Source organism: Ursus maritimus, unplaced genomic scaffold (assembly GCF_017311325.1).
Source record: "Ursus maritimus isolate PB19 unplaced genomic scaffold, ASM1731132v1 scaffold_17, whole genome shotgun sequence".
NCBI classification, from domain to species: Eukaryota; Metazoa; Chordata; class Mammalia; order Carnivora; family Ursidae; genus Ursus; species Ursus maritimus.
This window is the reverse complement of record NW_024424119.1, coordinates 55,348,249-55,365,201: the sequence shown is the minus strand read 5'-3', so window position 1 is coordinate 55,365,201 and position 16,953 is coordinate 55,348,249. Positions and strand designations below refer to the sequence as shown.

General features: G+C 51.0%; 1 protein-coding gene across 1 annotated transcript in view; it reads right to left on the bottom strand.

The window, feature by feature from the left end:
* Positions 1-16,953, bottom strand: part of PRRC2B (proline rich coiled-coil 2B) — an 84,464-nt gene that overhangs the window by 35,913 nt on the left and 31,598 nt on the right. Inside the window, exons 4-10 of the mRNA XM_040632091.1 lie at positions 16,524-16,626; positions 13,895-13,967; positions 9,889-10,032; positions 7,678-7,919; positions 7,093-7,214; positions 6,490-6,632; positions 1,502-1,592 (exon numbers count right to left, since the gene is read on the bottom strand). Coding sequence (XP_040488025.1) covers positions 1,502-1,592; positions 6,490-6,632; positions 7,093-7,214; positions 7,678-7,919; positions 9,889-10,032; positions 13,895-13,967; positions 16,524-16,626 — 918 coding nt within the window. The remainder of the gene's footprint in view (positions 1-1,501; positions 1,593-6,489; positions 6,633-7,092; positions 7,215-7,677; positions 7,920-9,888; positions 10,033-13,894; positions 13,968-16,523; positions 16,627-16,953) is intronic.

Genomic DNA, 16,953 nt, shown 5'->3' with positions numbered 1-16,953 from the left:
AGAAAAAGTAGCAGAAGGTCACTACCTACTCCCTCTAGAAGGACTTTAAAGTAAATAACATGGAAAAACAAAGAAAAAGACTTGCAGACTCAACTATGTAAACATTCAGTTATTGACAATAAAACTGACAAAAGGAAAAACATCAAAGCATTAATATCTAAATGATATAAAACATTAATCACATTTTAAAGGCGACATAGAAAGTCTATTAAATGAATATACAAAGGAAATAGGCAATCCCACACAAAGGAAAGCATTCATATTTGTTGGTATTCAAGAAAAATAAAAATAAATATAAAAGCAAATTAAAGCAGCCATAGGTACTATTTAAAAAGTACTAGCCAGGGGCGCCTGGGTGGCTCAGTCAGTGAAGCGTCTGCCTTCAGCTTAGGTCAGGACCCCAGGGTCCTGGGATCGAGCCCTACATCCGTCTCTCTGCTCAGCGGGAAGCCTGCTTCTCCTTCTCCCTCTGCCCCTCCCCTGCTTGTGCGTGCGTGCTCGCTCGCTCTCTCTCTCTCTCTCTCTCTCAAATAAACCAATAAAATCTTAAAAAAAGAAAAAAAAAAAAAGTGCTAGCCAGGGGAGCCTGGCTGGCTCAGTCTGTAGAGCATGCAACTCTTGATCTCACGGTCATGAGTTCGAGCCCCATGTTAGGGATGGAGTTTACTTTAAAAATAAAAGTTACTATCCAATCAATGGTATTAAGACAGAACTAGAGGAACCAAACTACAATGAGGTATTTTTCAAAGGGCATTATAGGTCAAATAAGTCCAATGAAATGATCCGTAAAGACAGAAAAGAACGAAGTGGTCAAGCAAGTTCAGGAAATCTGGCATACCCGACTCAGAGCTTCTTCCACCTCGCCAAAGCCCCCGGACGTGCTTCAGCACGCATATCCGAGGCTCGGGGCAACCGTGGAGTAAAGAAGTAAGTTGAACCCCGGTGGTTTCCCAAACTTGCCTGGCCAGAGAACCCCTTCTTTCTTTCTTTTTTTTTTTTTTAAAGATTTTATTTATTTATGTGACAGAGAGACAGCCAGCGAGAGAGGGAACACAGCAGGGGAACGGGAGAGGAAGAAGCAGGCTCCCAGCAGAGGAGCCTGATGTGGGACTCGATCCCAGAACGCCGGGATCACACCCTGAGCCGAAGGCAGACGCTTAACGACTGCGCTACCCAGGCGCCCCCAGAGAACTCCTTCTGGGCACCATATCCACAAGCGATCTGTGCAGCAAGCGGTGCACACACACACTCGGGGTAACACTGGCACAGCGGTTAAGACCACTAGGACTCAGCCAGCCAGCCGTGCCGGGATGCACACCCTGGCTCCCGCCCCACACAGCCGTCCCATCCGCAGAAGGGAAACCATATCTGCCCGTGACCGGGAAATGCACTTGGCACGGGGACCAGCTCACGGCCGCAGCGATCAGCAGGGACACGTGTGCATCCGTTGTGGTCAAGCCCCAAGGAGCGGCGCTAGGAGCAGTGATGGGGGAATCCTTACCACTTCGGCCTGCCATCCTTCCCAACTTCTTCCTCCTCTTCATCATCACTGAACTTCAGTTTCTCGGAGTAGTCCACTTCCTCATGAAGGCCTACAACAGGAGGAGGGCCAGGGAGACCAAGAGAAGCCAAGTCTCAGCAGTGCTAAGAGCGCCACGCTGGGGCTTTCCTCCAGTCAGGGCTCATACTGGCGCAACGGAGGACAAGGGCAACCCGGCCAAGCGCCACCACGACAAATACCGCAGATAAAGTGAGGGACAGCTCCGGCTTCGGGTGATGGCAAGGCAGCCCGGTCAGATTAACCTTTCCAGATAACAGTTCTTGAATCGGGACAAAATATTTTACAAACATATTAGAAGGTACGGAAGAGTGAACAAAAAAGCAGGCAAAACTAGACGGGAGTCCAACCTGGCAACACAGAGGCTTGGCCAGGGGGATCTGTGAGCTGCTGCTGGGCCCCAGGGCACTCCCCGGCCCGAGGGGCTCAGGGGGCAGTAAGTGCCCACCAACTGACAAGTGGGCATACAAAACGTGGGAGATCCAAACAGGGAAATAGTATTTTGGCCATAAAAATGAATACGGACACACATCTCAACAAGATGAATCTTGAAAACATGCTCAGTGAGAGAAGCCAGACAGCAAAGGCCACACACTATACGGTGTGCTTCCATTTATATGAAATGTCCAGAATAGGCAAAACCACAGAGACAGAAAGTAAATCAGTGGTTGCCAGAGGCTTTGTGCGGGGGTGGGGGTAACTGGGAGTGGCTTCTAATGGTACAGTGTGCTGGTTTTGTGGGTGATGGAAATGTTCTGGAACCGGACAGTGGAAAGGGCTGCACAAGCGTGTGAATGTACTAAACCCACTGAACTGTGGACTTCGGAAGGACAGATTTAATGGTATGTGAAATTTGTTATGTGAACTATAGCTTTTAAAAAAGGAAACGAAAAGTCCAATACAATTACAAAGCAGATGTGATGAAAAAGCAAGTGTTAACTATATGCTGTCCAGATCCTGAGTTTCAATACAAACACGAACGGTTGAGAGGAAAGAGATTAAAGAAAAAAAGACACGCTGTGAAAACAGTTAACATCAGAGCAATGATCTAACATAGGACAGAAGAGACCCCCCCAAGACAAGAAGCATTTCTAGTGATAAAGGACATCTGAAAACAATACAAAGGCTCAAGAGATCAGTCATAAACATTACAAACGTGCATATGCCTGATAACAGCTTCGGAACCACTGAAGCAGAAACCTGACAGAATTAAAGGGAGAAATAAATAAACCCGCACTCACAGTGGAGAATTTCACATCTCATTCGGTAACTGAGAGAATCAGACAAAAATATAAGTATGTAACAGCCAAAGGACTCTATCAACCACTTCGACAGTGACTAAACTGGTATTTATACACGCTCAACAACTGTATACACATTCTTTTCAAATGCACTTGAAATTGTCACCAAGACAGATGATATCCTGGTCATAAAGTACGTCTCAGTACGCTGAAAAGAACTGAAATCATACAGTGTCTGCTCTCAGACTATAATGAAATTAAATCAGAAATCCTGAAAGCCCTAATAATTAAAATGAACAGATAAATAAAATAGAAAACAATCCAACAATGGAGAAAATTAAAGCCCAAAACTGCCTCTTAAGAGAGAAAGATTAATAAAAAAGAATAACTCCTTGGCAGAAGTGAATAAGAAAAAGAGGAAAAATACAAATTACCCAATTACTGGGAATGAAAGAGGGACTGTCACCACAGAGCCTAAGGAATCAAAAGGAAAAGGAATGAGATCAACAACTTTACACCAATAAATTCAACTCAACAGAAATGAACTAATCCCTTGAAAAACACAACTTATTAAGTACTGACAAAAACAACAAAGGAAATCTGAGTAGCCCTGTAATTAATCAAAGAAACTAAATTTATTATCAAATATGTCACCACAAAGAAAACTCCAGGGTCAAATCATTTCACTGGTGAATTTTATCAACCGTTTATGAGAGAAATAATATCGAACTTACAGAAACTCTTTCCAAAAGTAAAGAAGGAACATTTTCCCACTCCTCTTAGGAGTCCAGCATAACCCAGGATCAAAACCCAACAAAGACATTAAAAGAAAAGAAAATCAGAGACCAGTATCTGCCACGGATACAGACACCAAGAACCTTAATAAAGCATCAGCGCACTGAATCTAGGCATACAAAAAGGTAGAGGGGCGCCTGGGTGGCACAGCGGTTAAGCGTCTGCCTTCGGCTCAGGGCGTGATCCTGGCGTTCTGGGATCGAGCCCCACATCAGGCTCCTCGCTATGAGCCTGCTTCTTCCTCTCCCACTCCCCCTGCTTGTGTTCCCTCTCTCGCTGGCTGTCTCTATCTCTGTCGAATAAATAAATAAAGTCTTTAAAAAAAAAAAAAAAAAAAAAAAAAAAAGGTAGAGCTTATTCTGGGAATGCAAGGTTGGCTTAGCACTAAAAATAAATAAATAAATAAATAAATAAATAAATAAATAAATAAATAAATATCAACCAATTAATGCAGTCCTCCAAATCACCAAAATAAAGGAGAAAAATCTTATGATCACAGACAAAGAAAAAGTTATTTAACAAAATTCAATACCAATTCATGATTTAAAAAACAAAACACTCAGCAAACTAGAAATAGAAGGAAATCCCTCCATCTGATACAGAACACCCAAAACCCTATAGCTGACATCTGATTTAACGGTGAAACACTAAACACTTTCTCCCCAAGATAAGGAACAAAGAGCTTGAACAAAGCACTGTACTGGAAGTACCACACTGCATTTAGACAAGAAAAAGAAATAAAGGGCATATTGTCTGAAAAGAAGACACAAAAGTCTCCCTCTTTATAGGCAACGTGATGGTTTATGTAGAAAATTCTAAGAAATCAACAAAAACCAGCAAAACTAATCAGTGAAATTCAGCAAAGTGCCTGGTACAGGTCCATACACAAAAATCAACTGTTTATACAACACAAAATATGAAAATGAAATTACATTAAAAAAAAATCAATGCCATTTACAGCAGCACCAAAAAATATAAACCACTTCGGAATAAACTTAACAAAAGATATTCAAGACCTCCACACTGAAAACGGTGAAACACAGCTGAGAAAAATCAGATTCACCAAGTTCCCAGGGGGAAGATTCAAAACTAAAGTATCATTTTATCCAGAAATACATCCAACACAGTTCTAACCAAAATGCCTGCGGGCTTTTTGTAAATACTGACAGGCCGATTCTAAGTTCATATGGGAATGGAAAGACCTTATAGTAGAAAAATCTTGAAAAAATAGTCGATCTTGAAAAGGAACAAGGCTGGAAAACTTACGCGACCTGCATTTAAGACTCACTATGAAGCGACAGTGTGGTGTTGCCCTGAGGATGAATAAATACATCAAGGGAACAAACAGCGTCCAGAAACAGACCCACACTTACCTGGTCAATTCATTTTTGGCAAAGGTGCCAAAGCAAAATTCAGTAGGGAGAGGGAAGTCCTAACAAATGGTGCAGAACCACTAGAGATCCTTACGGATTAAAATGGGCCAACTCCTAGCTTACGCACAAAAATTCATTCAACACAGACCACGGACCCAAAAACAAGAGTTGAAACTGTAGAAAATAAGGGAGTATCTTTGCTGTCAGGGGGAGACAAAGATTTTTAGACAGGACGCAAAAGAAATAACTATAAAAAACACAATGAATACATTCAGCTTCATCAAAATAAAAAAAAACTTCAGCTCATCAAAACCCAGTGCTAAAAAAATGAACAGACAAGAGGGGCCCAGGTGGCTGTCGGTTAAGTGTCCAACTCTTGGTTTCGGCTCAGGTCATGCTCTCACGCGTCCTGGGATCGAGCCCCATGTCGGGCTCTGCCCTCAGCGTGGAGTCTGCTTGAGATTCTCAGATTAATCTCTCTTGCCCTCTGCCCTTTCCCCGACTCTATGCTCGTGCTCTCTCTCCCTCTCACCCTCTCTCAGATGAATAAATAAATCTTGAAAAAAAAAAAAAAAAGACAAAGAAGGCAAACAATGGGAAAAAATATTTGTAAAACATTAAGTTGCAAAGGACTTGCATCCATGACTTGTACCCTACCACTCAGAAAGAAAAAATAAATAAAATACACCAGTAGCCAAATAACACATGAAAACTTGTTCATCATCATTAGTCATCAGCAAAATGCAAATGAAAAGCACAATGAGACACCACTACACACCCACTAGAATGGCTAAAATTAAAAAGACTAATCACGTGGAAGTGTTGTGAGGGCGCTGAGAAACCCAGTTCTCAAACCCTGCTGCCAGGAACGCAACCTGGCACGGCCACCACGGAGAAAGGTGTAGGTGGGTCTCACAGGCCCAACCGCACATCTTCCCTTTGACCTGACGATTCCATTCCTGGGTATTTACCGAAGACAAATGAAAATATGATTCATAACGGAACCTCCCTCAGAAGAGGGGAGGCCCTGGGCGGCACTGGGGGAGGAAGGCTGGCTGGCTGGCTGGCGGGGGAAAGTTCTGGAAAGTCCTCTCAATGGGAGGTGTGCTACACACATGTATCCCTCTGTCAAAACTGCACAGTGAAATGAGCACCTTCAGTGTAATTAAAATTTACTTGAAAGCAAACAAAAAGAATTTTAAGAAAAACAATCGGGCTGGCGGACAGGGCGTGGTACTCGTTGAAGCTAGGTGACGGGAAGCTGGGGGTTCGCTGCCCCATTTACAGTTCTAACTTTTCCATTCTAAAAAGTCGTTTTAGAACGTTAACAAAACCTCCCCTGCATCTAAGAGCAAGAGGAAGACCCCCGGAAGCCACGGCTCGGTGAGGCAGCCACGGCTGGCGAGCACCCAGGAGGGCCCTGCAGCTGCCGCCCGCCCCACAGCCCCGCTCCGGCCCGCGGGGACACCACCTACTTCGCTGCCCGGCCAGCGACTCTGGCCCTGAAAGCCCCACAACCCACCTGCCCAGCCGTCGTCAGCGTCGGCGTCCAGGTCATCCAGGCCCTTCAGGTTTTCAGCGTTGATGATCGTGGGCCGCGGCGCCCGGCCCACCAGCTGCCTCAGCGGGCGGATGGGGCGAGTCGTTCCCAGCCTGCTTTCTTTTCTGACGAGGGCGAGAAGAGCAAAGATCTGGCCTCACGTCAAGTATACAGATGGAAGCAAAACCCAATACTTCTCCCCAAAATAAGTCCTACATTGCAAAGGTTCATGGCTGCATTTAATATTTAAATCATCTCCTTTTAAAAGAAACCTATAACGAACAAACATATCCCAGAGAGAAGTTCTGCCTCGTTCTGCAGTTTTCTATACTCAGCACAACGCCCAGGTCAGCACCCCAAAAACGTGCCAAAGCTTCAACTCTGTCAGAAACGTACAATCCTAACCCAACCCCGTCCAGCTCCAGATCCCAGCCGCCCCACACACCCTGCAGCTCGGAGTGGCTTTTCCGGTCCGCCGTGGTGTCCAGAAGACAAAGCACCTCCGTATGGCGGCCCACGCTCTTGTCCAACGCGCCCAAGCAGGGGGCCCGCGCTACATATGTGACTATAATACAGGAGCCTTACCCATCTTGGTCATTCATCTGGAACTGTCTAAAAGGAACACGGGGTTCAAGACGGAGCTGGGGAAGGGGAAAAGATCCTCGTTCCACTGTACCCTGGTTCTCTGATGACTGTGGTGAACACATCTGAAACATAACATCAACGAATAGGATTTTCTGGTAATGGCTCACGTGCTAAGTTCTGCTTGCGTCAGAATTTGTTTTGGAAAATGGAAACTGGGAAGAAGAGACACGCAAGTCTTGGAACTGCCCAGTTAATCCTACCCCCGTCTCCCCTAACTCTTTCCTGCTGTCAGGAAGTACACCTGGGGACTTGGGGTGTCGTAGGCAATGCCTGCCTCTCCTTTTTCTAAAGAACCAAGGCTAAAATAATATCCACATCACCAGGGAAAGAAGCCGAAGACCCTTAAGATTTGAAAAGGGGGAGAGAAAAATGCAGAAGTAATGGAAACTTCCAAGGTAGGGCATATCAGGGCAAAGACACTGGGAGGAGAACCGAGGTGGACATTCAACCACTTAGAGGAAGTTCTGCTGGACACGAGCAATCCAACTTCATGGGAAAAAAAAAACGCATACTCTGAGAACTTACAAAAGCAGGAAGCATGTCATGGTATGTAGGTGGGTGGTATACATTTCCCATGAACTGTGAAGCCCCTTTGCGGACAGGCTGAGCCGGGCGGAGAGAGGGGTCCTTAGAATCGCTGGTACATGCCGAGGAGGGGGCTCCGTCTCCCGCACTCGAGTTCCTGCTGCCCAGCTCAGTTGGGGAGGCGCTCAGAGACGTGGCAGAAATTATGTTTCGCCCACCGCCCTCCCTCCAGCTTGTCACATCTGGAAATTGAAAGGGGGCAAAAGGGGAGAGGAAAGAGGAGGGGGGAGGAGGGATTGTGTGAGGTTCTGAAGGTCAAGGGACCCCCTCATTCACCAAAAACAAAAACAAAAACCCAAGAGTGAAGAGTCGAGTCAAATGGTCGAATCTGTCGGGGAAGGTGGAGGGCAGACCTGGCCCCTGAGTAGGAACTTGCTGTGGGAAGTCTGGTGTAAGAGAGATACAAAACAAGGTCCGCTCACAGAGAAGGCGAGTGTAAACAAGACATGGTCTTCGTTAATTAACAGAAACCACACGTACCCACAGAACTAACATGAAGAAATCAGGACAGCCTCGATGAAAACAGCCCAGGGTTAACTTCTCGCACAAACACTGACCCATCAGGATCAGCACCAGGCTGGGTGCTGGGCTTTACATCAAAACCGGAGTAAGTCCCAGGGGGTCCGGCCGGCTCAGTCGGTAGAGCATATGACTCCTGATCTGGGGGCTGTGAGTCTGAGCCCCGTGTTGGGGGCAGAGATGACTTAGAAATAAAACCTTGAAAACTGGTGTTTAAGTCCTGACGTGTTGCAACTCTGTTTCGCAGGGACCGCTCTGGTCTGCAGTTCATGAGGTAAAGCAGAGCCCCCCTCCCTCTAAGTCGGAGTGCGGAAGGGTCTGGGTCTGTGGCCCTACCCACCAGGCCTTCACCCCCACTTGTTCCTGCCCCAGCTCAGGGGGTTCTCCTGCGGGTCACAGACTAAAACCTGCCAACCTATCTACCTTTTCAAGATGATGTTTCCCACTGTCAAGTTTAACACGATCTGGGGGGATTAGAGGTCAACGAGAAATCAGATGAGCCCGCCCCTTCTCGGTCAATGTTTGGTTAGGAGTTGAAGCATGAGTCCCTGAGTACGTGACCGCTAAGAGAAAGAGACACAGCACAGGAGCCACAAAACCAGGGTCGGCTCCCAGCCATTCAACCACCCTGACTGCAATCTTGGGCGAGTGCTACGGTCACCACTCTGGCCACACACCGGCTTCATCTTCTCAAATGAAGAGATAGAACTGAGCCCAGAAGCTTCTTCTGGTTCTAAATTTCTGTAGTCCTATGAAGCAGCTGATTTTAATCCCAGAAAGCTACGATGCTTGGTTTGAGGAATCTGGTTGCATTACTTGGAGCAGACAACATCACCCAGCATAGGCCACTGGAAGGTAGTATGCGCCACTGAGTCACCTCGAGATCGTTTCATTTACAGGTTATCAGTTCTGACACTGAGAAACCTTACGGATTAATTACGACAAGTGGACAGAAGTCCCTCATGTTTCGAGACCTAATCAAGGCTTCCCTTTCCCCACCCACCCCCAAACAAACAAACAAAAAGACAAGAACTATTTCACAATCCCTGGTCAGAACAGATGGAAAATCTCATTCCCAAACAAAATCTTCATCTCTAACCACTCAAGGCCGTTAAGCACTGCTATATAATCCTGTCACTCCTTGGCCAGACCCCAGATGAGGGAGACGAGTTCTAGGCCAGCAGCACATAATCCCCAGGGGAGCATGCTAAAACTCAGAGATTCCGATTTGGCTGGGGACGGCCGAGGGCTAGGATTTGACTAGGGTTAGGCACCACTGGCTTAGAAAACAGGCTCCAGAATCGGGGACGAAGTGGACGGGCCCCGGGTCTGTCTTTGCCGCGAGCACCCGAGCACAGCAGAACGAATGCGGTGACAGTGGGGGAAGCAGATGGGCCCAGCTCACCCCGAAAGACAAGAAAGGAGGAGTGACCTGCAGACCAGCCTGGGGAGAAGTCCCACAGAGGCAGGGGACAGGTACAGGGTCAGAAAGCACGCTTTCCGGGCAGAGCCTGGGGCCCGGGAGCACCAGCTCGCTGAGAGCACTCGTGCTTCTAAGAGGCAGGAAGGCAGAAAGAGGAGGGCAGTCCGCTGCTCCCACACGTGCCCAGTCGGAGACCGCAGTGCACTTACTCTGAGGGCGGAGGCTTGGTCCTGGCCCATACGACAGATCGAAGACGCCCCTTTCCTTGCCAGCCTTGTCCTGCCCTCCAGCTGCTTTCAGCGTCGGAAACTCCTCGGGAGAGAAGGATAACAGTCGGCTTGAGCCCCTTAAACCTGCCGAGAAAAGCAGAGGACTCGGTGAGGGGCACTGAGAGGGGCACCAAGGGCTGTGGGCCTCAGCAGCCCCGCGGGTCAGAAGCCACGGCGCCTGGAGCAGGCTCCTGCTACCTGTGCCGTCTGCTCGGGCGCCGGGCGCTCCCTGCGGAACAGGCAGAGTCGGACGCGGATGGCCAGCCTGCAGGGGCTGACACAGGGCAGGGGAGAGCACGGCACCGCCGCTCCAGCCCAGACCCTTCCCCACTCCTAGAAAAGGGCAGTAGAGTCTTCAGGGAAATCAGCCGAAGGAGGTCAACTGCTTTGTGTGGACGTAAAGCCAACAGAAGGCACCCCCACACACACACCCCCCGCCTCCCCAAGGCCTCCACCCCAGATTCACCCACGTGAGCCATAAACATTTCACTCCCACAATCCTGGGATCTCTTCCTTCCTCTGCTCTCCCATCCGCTCCCCAATGCTACAGGCGCCTCGGAGAGGAAACTCTTCTTGAACGTTAGGGGAGCCCCCCCAGCACTCAGCACCAGGAGCCTGCAATCATCTTTTAGAAGAAGGGCTAATAGGAAATGGCGCATTTTAGGGTCCAGAGTGGGATCTGATGCTTTTATCTGGACCAAATGCCCAGCAGCATATAAACTTAACAGTTACAGCACACGACACAACGTCCAACTGTGCTATGCCCTGCTCCNCAAAGTCAAACATCCCCCCCAGGTATTCTCAGCACCACTGAGCCACGGACCGGTGAACTACGGAGGACTTGGCCAGAAACGTGCAGCTGGGACTAGTGCAGACGCGCAAGGCAGCGATTCATTCACCACCCCACTCAGTGAAAAGGTCCAGGGTCAAATAAACCTGCCAGGGTGACAACCCGACACATTCTTCGCTGATGTCTAACCTGAGAGACAATCTCCACGTGTCACAAAGGGGCTCTGCTGCTCTGTGAAGGGGGACGTCGACTCAGAGTCACTCGGGCACATTAAAAAACCATTGGCAAGGATGAAATATGAAAGTCGTGCTTTAAAAATACGGATCTGAAGCTTAAAAACAAACACTCGGTCCTTTTTTCTGCCTCAGCAGTCACGAAGGTCTTACTCTACGCGTGAATTAAACTTAGCCTCCAAGGATAAGACAGATAACAGGAAGAACTCAAAGCCTCAAACCAAAGCAGCAGCATTCCTTAAGGGGCACTGCTCAGGGGGTTCACCTCCAATCCCGTGCCACGTGTCCCCTGCGTGAGAATCTGAGGCGGGAACATCAGGCGCTTCTAAGGTCCTGGGTGGAGCCATCAGTGGCGGTGCCACCGCCGCACCGGAGCCCACGAACTATGAGCCGCAAGCCTCTGGCGTCCACCTGCACCAGTCAGGCCCCCCGGGGCTGATGCAGGAGAAACAGGCCCAACGACCCCCTTCCACACGGAGAGATCTATCGAGTCAGGAAGAGCCCTTCCGAAGTGCAGAGCCAGAACAGGTCTGTGGGCCACACTGCCAAGTGCCCACAGCCCCGACGGCACCACCGGCCTGTGACCGCAGCACCCCAGCCCCCGCCTGGGCCCAGGACGCATCTGTCCCTCCTCCTGGGCGCCTGGGTTCTGCTGCCTCCAAGAAGAGCAATCGGACATTCACAGAGGATTTTGTCATGTTTTGGAATTATTTTCTTAATCACATCTTATTTTTTATAGGAAACAGAATCACAAGGTTCAAAAGTAAGAAGCCGTAGAAAGGTACAAATGGACATCACGCCCCCCACGTCCCCCCCCCCCTTCCGACGCCCCCAGAAAACGGGCTTCCAGTCCCATTCCCTCCCTTGCTTGGATGCTCCCTTCCGGAGACTCTGCTCTAATACGTGTCCACGTTTTAGAAGCTTATTTTCCCTCAGCTCAATCTTCTTTTCTGGAATAGCAGTAACACACTGTACGTACTGCTCTGCACGGTTTTTCATTTAAGCATGTATCACACATCCTAGGGATCTTGCCAGATCCACGTAAAAATGCTTTTTTTCTTATAGGCAAGTAGTATTTCATTAAAAGCACCAAAGCACCAAAATCTGATGGACATTTCAAGTGATTATTTCCAATCTTTTGCTATTACGATGTTGCAAGGAGTATCCTGTATCTGTCATTTCTCACACGGGCAGGTTTCACTCTAGGGGGCTTTCCACACAGCAGAACTGCTGGGTCAAAGGCTGTGTGTTGTATGTGGATGGGCAGGGCCAAGCTGCCCTCCACAGGGGTTCTGCCAACTTACACTAGGATTTTTTCAACCTCTGTAGGTTGTTTTTTTATTTTTTTAAGATTTTATTTGACAGAGAGCGTGCACACAAGCAGGGGGAGCAGCAGGCAGAGGGAGAGGAAGAAGCAGGCTCCCCACTGATGAGGGGGTCCTACGGGGCCTTGACCCCAGGACCCCGGGATCAGGACCTGAGCCGAAGGCAGGCACTCCACCGACTGAGCCACCCAGGTGCCCCCGTGGTTCTTTTTAAATACAAATGAATATATTTGATTTACTTCAAAACAAGTTCTAGCCTTACAGAATAAAGGCTTTAGAAAGCAAAGAACACCATGAAAACAACTAGTGAGTGCTCTTTATAAAGCCTCTTTAAAGACCTAACCGTAGGGCACTGCGATGCTTGTCGCAGCCCCCCACCCCACCCCCCTGTCAGCCCGGAGCCCAGAGAGTCCGGAAAGCTCCCCTTCAGACGGGCAGATGCAGGCCAAGCTCCCCTGCCCTGAGCTGCTCTGGAGGAGCTGGAGCCTGACAGCACTTGGCACGCTGCTGACGGATGCGTCATTCTCCACCAGAGACTGAGCACCCGGCCTCCAGCCACGCAGTGATTCCCACCCAGAAGGGGCACGTGCGCCGGGCAAGCGGGGGAGGGCTCGGGGCAGGCAGGACGTTCGCTGTTTTTCTACACAAGCTACAGAAGGTCGCTGGCAAAGCCTCGGCTGTCGGGCACAGAAGGCCCAGGGGGGCAAAGGGCGCACAACGCAGCCAGTGCTCTTTGCAGAAGGAGGAGCGATCACGGACTCCCACCCCCACCAGCAGCCCTCTCCCGGCAGCGCGAAGGCATCGTGCTGTCTGGTCTGCACAGGGTGCTAGAAATACTTGAGCTAACAGTGACAAATCAGGGGGACTCGTGTAGCAAAATCTGGATTTTTGGCTTCTCTCAAAAGCATCCGCTAAGCCTGGGGCCACGTTCTCGGAGAGTTCCTGCCGCTGGTGGTGGGGAGTCTGGTTGGCCTCTCTGCTCGAGTGCGCTCAGGCCTGCCTGGGAAGCCCTCTGGTGAGCTGCTCAGGAGTCACTGAGCACTGAGCACCTCATCCTTCTGCTCCCCTCCCCCGTCTCCCTCGGCGGAGCCACCGTGGCTTCCCAGTGCTTCCCAGATCGGACACGACACAAACGGGAACAAGTACCCTGTAAGCCACGAATGCTCCGGTGCCACCGTCCAAAGAGTGAGCAGCTCAATTCCCAGGGCCGGCGTATTTATAAACCCAGGCCCGAAGCTCATGCCGCACCACCGAACACCCCCTCCTCGCAGGCCCGGGAGAGAGGGAGCAGACGCGCACTGGCAGAGCAGGTCTCCACTCCACCGGCAGCACAGCCAAGTCAGCAGCAGGGCCGGCGTCCAGCCTCCCCACACACCTCAGGAGAAACGTCTTTACTAGTAACATTCACTAAACTGAAGAGCCGACAAGCTTTGCGGAGTCAGCGCTCCCACCACTGGGGCAGAGGGAAAGGCTCCACAGAGCAGCTAGCTCAGGTGAGAGATTCCACAAAGCTTTAGGCCAAGGGCTGCCAAGACCAGTCCAGAAAAGGTACTCGTCCCTCCCCCACACCCAGCCCAACACCACCCGCCCACACTTACCACCTTCGTGTCCTGCTGGCTTTCCATTCAGCTGTGCCCATGACTTTGGTCCACCTGGCACTGAATTTGTGTTCTGAAAGAAGGAAGGACACGAGAATGGAGCCGGCCCCATCGGCCTGCTCTCCGCCCAGCTTCCCTGAGCGTCAGGAGCTGCGGGGCCCGCAGCACAGGTGAGGGGCAGGATGGAGGGGACGGCCGGCTCACGCAGCTGGACCCACAGCAAAGCCAGGACTCAAGCCCACGTCCCCTTCAGGCTGCACTCCAGAACATTCTGTCAGGTCGCCTCTTGTGCCCACACAGAGCTACTGTGCCTTGCTCTAGAGATAAAGACCAGACCCCAACTCTAGCCCGTGTCTCAAAAACCGTGTGCCACTGCTAACAGACGAGCACCGGCATGGGCAAGCGGGCATGCCCGATCTTTCGCTGGCTGGGCCACTCCCCCACTTTCCGTAATTACTGTCCTTCTACAAGGCACAACTACTCAACTGAGGCCTTCCTCCTCGCTGATCTGGACTCGCCTGGCTCGCACGCGATCCGAGGAGCTAACTGTGCTGAAGGCTCACTGCAGGCGAGGCGTCATGCCAGGCACACCGCACCTGAGCAAATCCTCCCACACCCTGGGAAGGTTCTAGTCGTATCCCAACTGAGGCTCAGAAAGGACTGACTAGTCCCAATTAGGAAAGCAGGACCAGGACTCGTCCCCGCTCAGCCTGTGTTCTAAGCCACGTCGAGTCTCCAGCCAACGAGCCCACCTGCCTTTTCCTGACAACATTCAACCTAGCAGCCTTCCCCCTCCAACGGAAGGTAAAAATGCACGAAACAAAGCTGGTGCAGCGTGACACCTCGGCATTTCCCGGGTCAGACCTCACATCACATAAGTACCCTTCCCGTCCAGCCCTGCCACCGGCACCACCACACTCAGGGCGGGCGGCTCTCGCATTTCGTGCAGAGCTGGCTAGGTCTCACAATCCACTATCGGGAGTTGCCCTGAGTGCCCTGGGACGGCAGAGCTGCTGGGACTGGCCAGTCCCTCGGGCAGCACAGGGGCACCGGGCCCCCGTATCCCACAGCCTCCCACTCGGGGTCTGCAGCCAGTGCCCTGGTGCCCCTGCCCTCGCCCACCAAAGGCACCAAACGGGAAGAGAAGGACTCCAGGGCCAAGAAGTGGTATTAATGCTGCCGTCAGAGTTCCTGGCGTGCCTGTAACAAGAGCGGAAGCGCTGTTGTGCCTCCGAGGCTAGGCTTTAGAGGCTGGGAAACACCGGGGGACCCTTCTCACTGCCACCCGGTGGGAAGAGGCGAGCCCTGGGCAGAGTGACCAGCATGCTGGCTGATGGGGCTCTGACCCTCAGCAGCTCTTCTCAACAGATGCTAGGACCACGCCAGGCCCCGACCCAGACTCTGCAGTACCGGGGGATGTGCACAGACCCATTTCTAGCAGCTCCCAAGGTAAGTGTGACGTACAGCAAGGACTGCAAAACCAAGGCTCCCCCAGTCTCTTAGCTTCCAACTTCAGGAGAAAGACCCAAACCCAACTCTGCTCTGGGACCGGGTGCCAGGCACTAGTGCATTCAAGCCAAACACACGGACCTTCGCAGGAACACGGACTTCTTTTACCTTTTCCTTTAATTTCAAAAGCACAGTTCAGCGTTGGGTGGGGGAGGGTGCCCTTCCGGCAAAGCCATACCCTCTCCCCAGTGGTTGGGGGTGGCATCTCAGACCTTCTGTTGCCCAGGGAGCAATACAAAACGAAAATACAGTAGTGCAGGCTGTTTTCCAGAGAGCTGTTGAATGCTAGGCATCTGTCTACACGTCCTGGGGTCGTCTAAAAGGTCTGCAGACGTCTCATCTGGATTTCTAGCTACCAGCTAAGTGTATCCTCCTGCTGATCCATGAAACCCACAGACAGACCCCGATGGACTGAGTACATTATGAGCCCCTGCTTCATTAAAGCCCGACTTTCTGTTTAGGGAAACACCACCTACCTACCTACTATCTACCTACCTAACTTCTATTTTTAAGATTTTATTTTTTTAAGTAATCTCCATACCCAACACGGGACTTGAACTCACCACCCCAAGATCAAGAGTCGCATGCTCCACTGACTAAGCCAGCCAGGCACCCCCGGGGAGAACACTTCAAACGCATCAACAAATAAAGGGTCATACGTTAGTATTTCCCGAAGCGTGTTCTTAGAGACACTAGTTTTTGAAGACGTTCAGGGAGACAGGTTTCCTAGAACAGATGGGCTCAGGGAATGCCGTCCACTACGTCTTCCAGAGTCACAGCACACACGGGCACACTAGAGACACTGACGAGAGGTCTGACAGTTAAGGAACTTAATTTTGGTTTTCAACTCACCTGACCCCCGAACCTTCCTGTGACCTAACCGGTCCCTATGGAGCACAACCGGGGGACCCTGATCTGGCCTGTAGCTCACCCCAGTGACCTCGCTTCAAGGTAAATCACCAGGAAGCAAATCAGGTGTCCGTACTCTATTCAAGGTCTGGGGTCTTTCTCCAAAAGCTGCAGATCCAAGTCCCTCACGGGAACCATGACAGTGTCCGTGCTCCCGCCCCACGGCCCCCCCGCCAGGCTTGCCTCTGGGAGCGGGTCACGCAGCACCTACCTCCTGGCTGCTCGACTGTGTCGGCTTCTGTAAGCTGGAGACAGGCCTCTGCAAACCCGGCTGCGGCAGCGACTCCGGCGGCGGAGAGCCCGTCGCACTGGAACTGGACAAGGCAGGGGGCACGGGGGTCAGACAGGCGTGGGTGTGCGTGCGCCCCTCCGTGCCTCCTGGAGCCTCGGCGGCAGCACATCAGCCCCCCGGCAGACTCTCACGGCGCAGAGCCCACAAGAAGCTAGGCCCCCTCCGAGGCCTACCCGCTGCCGTCTGCCGGGCAGGACAGTCCTTGGCCCCCGACAGAGCTGCTCCTGCACAACCTGGCAGCTCACCGTAAGCAAGTGCTGGAGGAGCAGCCAACAGGGAAACTGAGTCAGCACAGGGAAGGGGCTCGGAGCCCCGGACTCCTGACCAAGAGCTCGCGGCAGTGCAGGGG